The sequence below is a fragment of the Chelon labrosus genome, assembly GCF_963514085.1.
Source record: "Chelon labrosus genome assembly, chromosome: 10".
Taxonomy (NCBI): Eukaryota; Metazoa; Chordata; class Actinopteri; order Mugiliformes; family Mugilidae; genus Chelon; species Chelon labrosus.
In genome coordinates, this window is record NC_140360.1 from 27,701,190 (window position 1) to 27,710,637 (window position 9,448).

The following is a 9,448-nucleotide window of genomic DNA, read 5'->3' on the forward strand; positions in this document are numbered from 1 at the left end:
GAGGTGTGTGGACTGGTCTTTGTTAGATTGTGGGGACACTTTGTCATTGTAAGGACATTTTGGCAGCTTTGCTTTGCAGGTCTAAGTTTGTTAAGATTTAGTCTTAGGGTAAAGGTTGTTTTTAGGGTGAGGGTAAGGGTTAAGGTAAGGGACTTAGTTAAGGTGGTAAGGGTAAAGAGCTACGGAATACATCATGTCAATGTTCCTCACAAAGACAGAAACACAAGTGTGAGCGTGTGTGTATTTATTGTATGTGTGGAATGTACACACAAACACACATGTAGAGGTTAGTCAATGTCAGTGGTGTGACAACATGACCTGTTCCCAGAAAGGAACAGAATCACACAATAAATATAATTTATTCTGGTTCTAAATTCACAAGACACACATTATGTATTTGTCTATCTCATATTGCTTTGGCCTGCTCTACATATCTGAATGCCTTAAGGTAGTAATCACACTGGATGTCTAAACAAGCCCATGTGTTGAACTCTACAGCACACCTCTTAGATTACGATGATGTGATTCTCTGGACTCTGTACACTTTCTGACCACAAGCCTGCTTTTCTGTTGTCAATGGCCACCACTATTTTTGTTCAAAATGTCTTCAGAAAACTGAACAGAAAAGGATTCATTAATCTTAAAATGTTTGCTGACCTGAATATTCACTATCTTAAAAATGACTTACAGTCCAGATGTAAAATGGAAAAAGGAGCCACTCTGTATAATTTTAGAAAAACACATTAGCCATTATTCATTTAAAAATGTTAATTCAAACAGGCTTAAATGTTGACTAACCTCTTGTCGTATTCTGAACTTGAGCTTCTGAATTGTTTCATTTCAGCCAGTCTGTCTCTGTTACTACGATTTCGATCCCCTCTACTATTTTACTCTTTCTTGTTGTCCGTCTTCTATAATCGCTCTATCCGACACACTCATCTTTGTCCAGCTCTTGTCGAGAGCTCACAATCATTGCTCATCCCGTTCATCCCTGGTGGAGCTTCCATACATACACCCCTCTTCCATAAGCAGAGTTTCTCTGGGATAACAGTCTGGTCATCGCCTTTATAAGAATCTGTTACTATTATATATTTTATACAAAATGTTATATAGCATATAGTTTTAACACACATTCATTCTCTACATTTGTATACAACACTATATCAGAGATATTTATACATATACACACAATATATCTCAGGTCTACTCCATACTCCTTGTATATCCTGTTGCCCTATATTTTTATATCCTTATTTACTGTATACATTGTTTATACATCTTATATTACCCTATATTTTCATATCTTTTTATGTTGCATATATGTATGTATATATATATTCTTGTATGTTCTATACGTATTTTACATACTGTATTTTCGTCTGATTATACTAGTGATTCTTCTGTATGATATGTGAAGACAGAGGGCAGAAAATATTTTTGCCAATCACTCAGAATAATGTTCCTTTCTTAAGTTTGGTTCATTTCAATAGTTTATTCCTGAAGACAATATTTTACACAAACAGTTGGAGAAAAGAGGGAAAGAGTAAATATGATGCGAGCAGAATAAATATTATTGAGTAATGGGAAAAAACAGTGAACAGCATCTTTTTGTATCTTTATATATCATACATATTTTGCCATATTTGCTTTGGTGCAAATGGTAGCTCGATCATAGGTGCAAAACACCTATGAATGATAACCAATTTTGAGTAAAAGCCCCTGTGGACCAACAATACTACTGCTGTTACCAGAGAGGGGAGGAGGTTCTGTGTGCTCCCCGGTAGGGAGGTGGTGAGTTGCTGGGCTGGATTTAGACCTTCAGGAGGGGGCTCTCAGCTCTATACCGATAAGACTGGAGGCACATAACACGGTGTCCTGTCATTTGTAATGCTGGGTAACATTTCAGACTTCAAAATGACCTCACTGTGCAGCGGACTGCACTGAATCTCACTTTCAGCGGATATTGGATGTTAAGAACTGAGGTTCTGATGTAAATCAGGCATAAAGCAGTGATGCGATGTGTGTGTTTGACAAATTTCGGTGACCTACTGTTGATATGACGAAGCAGAAGTCAAGTAAGCAACGTCAGACAGCCCATAAATGGATTTTAATGGATTAGCTGTCAGCGGTGCTAACAAGAGAAAATAGCAGTGAGTGTTTTCTAATCATGATTGGCTCTTCATGCAGATATTAATAGCCACAAAGCAACGTCACTACTAAGTCCCCTGCCCCCACTGATGGCTTTGTGTTCAAGTGCATTCTTTCCATCTTTGTTTTGCTCTTAACTTAACCTCTGAGATAAGAGCGAGAGCTAACTCCTATTTATAATTTTCTGTTTGATCCCAACAGGAGGTAAACAGCATGTTCATCTGTTGCTGTGTGTTTAACATAAAGAGATTAAATGAATGAGCACATCACTTGAAGTGGGATTTTATTTGAGAGAAAACTCTTTAATGAGAGAAGATCATGCTGTGGAAACTCTGGACTCTCATTTATTGGCAGAACCACGGGTGGATCCAATTCCAGTCAAAGACATGGCGCTGAATATTAAGAAAGGAGAAGAAACAGATGGAGCAATGGAGCACAGGGGGAGTTAAAGAGAGGATAGGAAAGCTATTTCAGGGATGGTGTGTCTGGAATGACAACTGTTGCCCCCCTCACCCCCTGCTCTTTATCTACCTCTCTCTATCAAATCCCACTCTCTCTCTCTCTTAACCTCAGTCTCTTCAATGTGCAGAACTTTTCCAACCACAGACTCTTCTCTCCATCACTCTGTGCGTCTCATGATAAATATAGAACACTATTATCCTTTCCCAGTGAGCTGTGACACACGTGCCACCTGCCAACCCGACACAGGACAGGACCGGACAGTATATAAAGGCCACAAGTGAGAGGCCCGCTGGAGAGTAGAAAGATAAGTTTGACTTGCAAGTAAGAAAACAACAAAAAGAAAGAAATAGGATAAAAGGAAGACAGAAGAACTGTATTATACATTTCTAAGTTTTGATTCTGTGGAAGCCTCCCAGAGCAGCCACAGAAGAATCAGCTCTCCCCACCTCCCTCTTTGCTTCCTTTACTCTCCTCCTCTGCCTTACGCAACATTCACAGCCATCCATGAGTGTGACCAACTCCTCTGCCTATCGATCGGAGCGTAGTTTCCACCAGACTTCGTCCTCAACTTCGTCCTCTGGTAGCCCATACATGGAGAAGAGCCGGGGACTGTTCGCCGAGGACTTTGGATCCTTCATGAGGCCCGGGAGTGACACCTTGGGTTTTTCCAGTAAGTTGGAAGCAAATTTGTGTTTCTGGAACTCATTTTAGATACAAAATGGGTTTAAAAATAGCAGGTTGAAGTGACAGCCTTGACCGTGAAGTTGATTTATGTTTCTGCTTAAAAGCTATTTGTGTAGTGTGTGGTAATTTTCTGCGTGGTGATACTTCACGGGAAGAAGACAACAGGTAGGACTGAATCCAAAAGGCAAAATGGTTCTGGTGTGTTTGATGTGCTGTTGATGGAAAGACTACAGACTTTTTGTTTGACTTTTCTTTTTCACAGAAGTTGCTTTCTGTGTCAGGTTCTTTAAAATACACAGTAAGGTAACATTTCACTGTACCGGTCATCTTCTTCTCAGTTGTGTGTCTAGTTGCTGTCAAGTGCTCTGTATGAGTTCACTGCTGGTGTGTAAATGTGCGACATTTGATCTTTAAGTGGACTCACAGCCCATGTGCCCCATGCGTCAGGGGCAGAGCACCATTGTTTTGGTTGGTATCCCATAGGTGCAGAGCAGAAGCTTTCGGGTGATAAAAGAGAAAGCAGGAGAGACACACACATACAGTACATACAAGCCCAAGAATGCTGGACTTACTGCCAGCAGTGTGACTTCACACACCGAGTATTTGGGATGACGCCTGCTTAAGGAATGACCAGATGGTTGCCCGGTGACCAGGGTACACACATAGACACACACTCCAAACATCACACTAATGTCAGAGCTAATATCACTCACACACTCTCATCTCCAGTCTGGTGGTGTGTGTTAGTGAAGTCATGTAATACCACGTAATCCATTACTGAGCTCTGAGTCAGTGAGGACAATATACTGGACTATTTTCCTCTACAGAAAAGATAGATAGAGAAGATAGCGATAAGACAAGATAAGACTTTACTGATCTACTTAGCCTCTTTTAGATTATTATTGATTAATTATTGATTTTTGTGGTATTAATTTCCACTCTGGTTTCAGCAACCATGTCTCCGAGGTTTTTTATATGGAAAACTCTGATGAACCAACTGTGTGCCATGTACCTTACACCAGGAGGAAGACAAAGTTACCAACTAACTATGTGAGAGTAGTCAAGTATTGAGAAGTTAATTCATTCATTCATCTTCTGTAACTGCTTGTCCTCTGGAGGGTCGCAGGAGGACCGGAGCCTATCCCAGCTGTCACTGGGCGAGAGGCGGGGTACACCCTGGACAGGTCTCCAGAAGCTTCTTGCTGTGAGGCATCAGTGTTAACCACCACACCACTGTGCCGCCCTACACTATATTATAGACATACACTATATTGCCAAAAGTATTCACTCACCCATCCAAATAATTGAATTCATGTGTTCCAATCACTTCCATGGTCACAGGTGTATAAAATCAAGCACCTCGGCACGCAGACTGCTTCTACAAACATTTGTGAAAGAATGGGTCGCTCTCAGGAGCTCAGTGAATTCCAGCGTGGTACTGTGATAGGATGCCACCTGTGCAACAAGTCCAGTCGTGAAATTTCCTTGCTACTAAGTATTCCACAGTCAACTGTCAGTGGTATTATAACAAAGTGGAAGCGATTGGGAACGACAGCAACTCAGCCACAAAGTGGCAGGCCATGTAACATAACAGAGCTGGGTCAGCGGATGCTGAGGCGCATAGGTCACTAACTACCTCCAAACTTCATGTGGCCTTCAGATTAACTCAAGAACAGTATGTAGAGAGCTTCTTGGAATGGGTTTCCATGGCTGAGCAGCTGCATCCAAGCCATACATCACCAAGTGCAATGCAAAGCGTTGGATTAAGAATGTGATGTCACTTAAGGTCATATGCGTGTAAAGGAAGATGAGCAAACATTTTTGGCAATATAGTGCAAATAATCACTGACTAGTGCATGGAGACCAAAAAAAAATAAAGAAATGTTGGTTTGCAGAGCCTGGATAGCTCAGTCGGTAGAGCATCAGACTTTTAATCTGAGGGTCCAGGGTTCAAGTCCCTGTTCAGGCTATATCTTTATATGAGTACCTCAACCCTAAACTGCTCTTTCTACTGTCATTCTATGTTGCTGAAAAAAAAGAGTAAAGCGTAAGAATTAGTTCAGCGTCAATTCATTTCAGATATTGTTCAGGTCAGTTAAGTAGCAAAAGACATTATTAATCAGTTTCTTTAGTCTAGAACACAGGTGTTAAACATGCGGCCCGCCAGTGAGTCTAATCTGGGCCGCAGCATGAATTTGCAAAGTGCAAAAATAACATGCACTACTTTGTCCACTGTTTTAGTACTGAGACCCAGGACCCAGGACTAAACAGCAGATATGCCCAAATTTCACTTATTTTTGTTAAGAAATTTTTTTCATTCAGGATAGTTATAGAATCTAAACATTCTTCTAATTTACTTATTCTTTTTTCACTAAAACAAATGGAACAAATCCGGAGTTGTCGTCACTTATAGGTTATTATGCCGTTATCTTACTGGTCCGGCCCACTTGAGATCAAATTGGGCTGTATGTGGCCACTGACCACCAAAACAGGGATGGTTTTCACTGAGATTTTTTCTGATTGTTTTTCACAAGTTTTGGATTTAGCTAGGGTCAGTGTCACTACTGGTAGCTTGAGGTGATACCTGGACCCCACAGAAGTTAAACAGGCAATCCAACTCCTCTATATTTCCACATCAATACATACCATTGCCAGAAGGTTTCCTGTGTCTCCCAGCACAGTCTCAAGAGCATGATTCCAGGACACAGGCAGTTAGTCTAGGAGAGCTGGACAGGGCCGTAGAAGGTCCTCAACCCATCAGCAGGACCGGTATCTGCTCCTTTGTGCAAGGAGGAACAGGATGAGCACTGCTGTCTGACCAAACTATCAGAAACAGACTTCATGAGGGTGGCCAGAGGGCTTGACGTCCTCTAGTGGGCCCTGTGCACCATGAAGCTTGACTGGCATTTGCCATAGAACACCAGAATTGGCAGGTTCCCCACTGGTGCCTGTGCTTTTCACAGATGAGAGCAGGTTCACGTGAAAGGGTCTGGAGAAGCCGTGGAGAACGTTATGCTGCCTGCAACATCGTTCAGCATGACTGATTTGGTGGTTGGTCAGTGATGTTCTGGGGTTGTATACCCATAGGGGGCCACATAGACCTCTACAGGCTAAACAGTGCCTTGACTGCCATAAGTTATCGGAATGAAATCCTTAGACCCATTGTCCTGGGTTCCACCTGGTGCACGACAATGCCTGACCTCATGACGAGAGTATGCAGATAGTTCCTGGAGGATGAAGGAATTGATTCCATTGACTGGCCCCCAGGCTTACCTGTCCTAAATCCAATCGAACACCTCTGGGACATTATGTTTCCAGGTTGTACCTCAGACTGTCCAGGAGGTCAGTGATGCCCCTGGTCCAGATCTGGGAGGAGATACCCCAGGACGTTGCCAGGCATGCATACAAGCACGTGGGGGCCATACAATCTACCAAGTACCAGTCTGAGTGGCAGCAATGAAATTTCCGCATTTTTTTTTTTCACTTTGATTTTTCTGGTGTCTTTGAATACGCCATCTGTGGGTTCATCATTTTAATTTCCATCAAACGATGTGGTATCCTTTGTTCAAAAAACATTACCCAGTCCATATCTTAAATTGCTCCCCGGGGACAAATTAAGTTTTCTAAAGTTTTCTAAATCTGAATCTATACTATTTACTTCTTACTATTGATGCAATGTGTTTTTAGGTATGCTGGTTGTGCTGGATACCAACTTTGTTAGATAATTATGTTTAATAGCACCAGTCAGCAAAGAATTGCATAAATGAACTTTTTTTTTAAACTATATTATGCTGTCAATCCTAATGTATGAAAGAATGAGATGTAAAAGGTTTTGCTGGTTTGTACCTACTCCACTGCACTGACCACAGCAATCACATTCACATTGTTTTATGAAATTGAAATTGTGTTTTATCATTGTAAACCCAGGTGCTGTAGGTAACATTACAAAATCTATCAGTGACATGATGTAGTCTTTGAAATCAAAGCTCCTAACCAATCTTACCAATTGTAATTATGACCAACCAATAATTCCCAATCCAGAAAGATGTGTTTATACTCATTAACGAGTTGTAGAAAATAAATTGGTAGGGATGTAGAAATGTAGATATCTAGTACCTAATTAGACTCCCCATTTCCTTACTTGTTTTAAAACCTTTCCTCACTTTGTGGTGATTTCAGGTGGAGCTGGAAACATCAAGACTCTTGAGGATTCGTACCAGTTCACAGTTGACGTGCGAGACTTCTCCCCTGAAGATGTCATTGTTACCACATCCAACAACCAGATAGAAGTTCGTGCAGAAAAGGTGAGCAGCTTTTGGAAGTGTAATTTATTTATTTCCACAGTTTAACCCTGGGACTAACATCATATTAAACAAGGTTCTGTGGTAATTTAATTGGAGCTTTTAGACGGCAGGAACTGTTGGGTTTTTGTTTGGTGTCAGCACTGCGGGAACTGGGAAGAATTGTAGTTATGGCATCACAGACTGCTCCCATTCCTGACATAAATTGTTCTCTTTCATGCCCTCTGGCAGAAGATCCAGGAGACTGAAAGCATGCACCAACAGATTTAAAAGCTGTATAAAACCCCAAATACTTACTCTGTGGTCCTAGTGCAATATTTTATTAATCAACGACATTGTTTTATTCTCATGTTGCATTACTTATTGACATCTTTTATATTATTTATTGACATTTTATGTTTGCATGCGATACACATAAATGCAGCACCAGCAACCACTATTTAAAGTAAAATATGTAATCACTGGTAAATGTTTTACTGAGAATGTACATGACTTGTTATATGTTGCACAGGTGGCTATTATATTACTTAAGTGGTGTGAATGCAAGCCCAGACAATCCTCAGAACGGTTGTGAGCAGAAGAACCACTAATCACCTCAGCCTTCTCCCCCTTCTTCTTGTGCAGTTGGCCCAGGACGGTTCAGTGATGAACACTTTCACCCACAAGTGTCAGCTACCTGAAGATGTGGACCCCACCTCAGTGACATCATCCCTGGGCACCGAGGGGACCCTAACGGTCCGGGCCCGGCGGCACCCGGCCAAACACGAGCTTGTACAGACCTTCCGCACCGAGATCAAAATCTAGAGTGGGACCCACTTCCTCACCACTTCTCACTTGTTGTTGTGTTTTTCATGCTACTTCCTGTATTTCATGTCTTCTCTGTCATGATTCTACTTCTACACAGAGCAGGCGCTGTGCTCTGTAAGACAAGACACGTCCACCTTCCATGACTGCAACAATTTCTGTTGCTACTCGTTTATATACAAGTTAGTTCACCCCACACACAAGCAATAGGTCAAACCTGCACATGACATAATGAGACACAGGGGCTTGGAGCAGCACTCTAATTAAATGACCAGTTCACTATTTCACTCCTGTCTTGTAATATGTTCTAAAACCAAACACTCACTACTAAAAATGATGGTTCCTCGTTAATAATTATTTATTATATAGTATTACTTGTGTGCATAAAATGATCCTGCTTTGACAATAAACATCGACCTTTTGATCAGACAAATTATATTTATCAAAAGTACAGGCCTGGAGTCGGGGCAGAGTTGCACCAGTTAATTAGAACAGAGAAATGAGAAATCAACTTGGATTTAATCATTTTCATTTGGGTACTCCAGCTTCTTCCCACCACTTCCTCCCACCTCCCACTGTCTAAAGATATGCTCGTTAGGTTCACTGGTGATGGTGTGAGTGTGAATGGTTGTCTAGTCTCTCTGTGTTAGCCCTGCGATAGACTGGAGACCTGTCCAGGGTGTACTCCGCCTCTCGCCTTATGACCGCTGGGATAGGCTCCAGCGCCCTGTAACCCTTCACAGGACAAGCAGTTACAGAAGATGAATGAATGAATGAATGAATGAATGAATGAATTTTCATTTGGAAAAAAAGATAGAGGGATCTCTTGTTTTTTGTTTAGTTTTTTTGTCTTGAGGTAAACAGTATTTCATCTTGTAGTATTTACTTTTAGACCATTTAGATGGTCTTGAAAGTATGAGTGGCCTGACTCTGCGGCTTTCTCCAACATACATTTGGATTAATAAACTATCCAGACAGTGGTGAGGCAACAGGGGGCACCAAAAGTCAAACCATTCTCAAAACTGATGTGAAGCAGAGCAAGCATTCAG

The 9,448-nt window shown here is 41.5% G+C and overlaps 1 protein-coding gene across 1 annotated transcript; it reads left to right on the forward strand.

The window, feature by feature from the left end:
• Positions 1 to 3,114: 3,114 nt before the first annotated feature.
• Positions 3,115 to 9,170, forward strand: hspb7 (heat shock protein family, member 7 (cardiovascular); the record flags this gene model as incomplete). The annotated part of the gene is made up of 3 exons (XM_084553418.1): positions 3,115 to 3,280; positions 7,474 to 7,598; positions 8,220 to 9,170. The coding sequence occupies 3 exons, from the start codon at positions 3,115 to 3,117 to the stop codon at positions 8,397 to 8,399; spliced, it is 471 nt and encodes a 156-aa protein (XP_084409544.1). The 3' UTR covers positions 8,400 to 9,170.
• Positions 9,171 to 9,448: the final 278 nt, after the last annotated feature.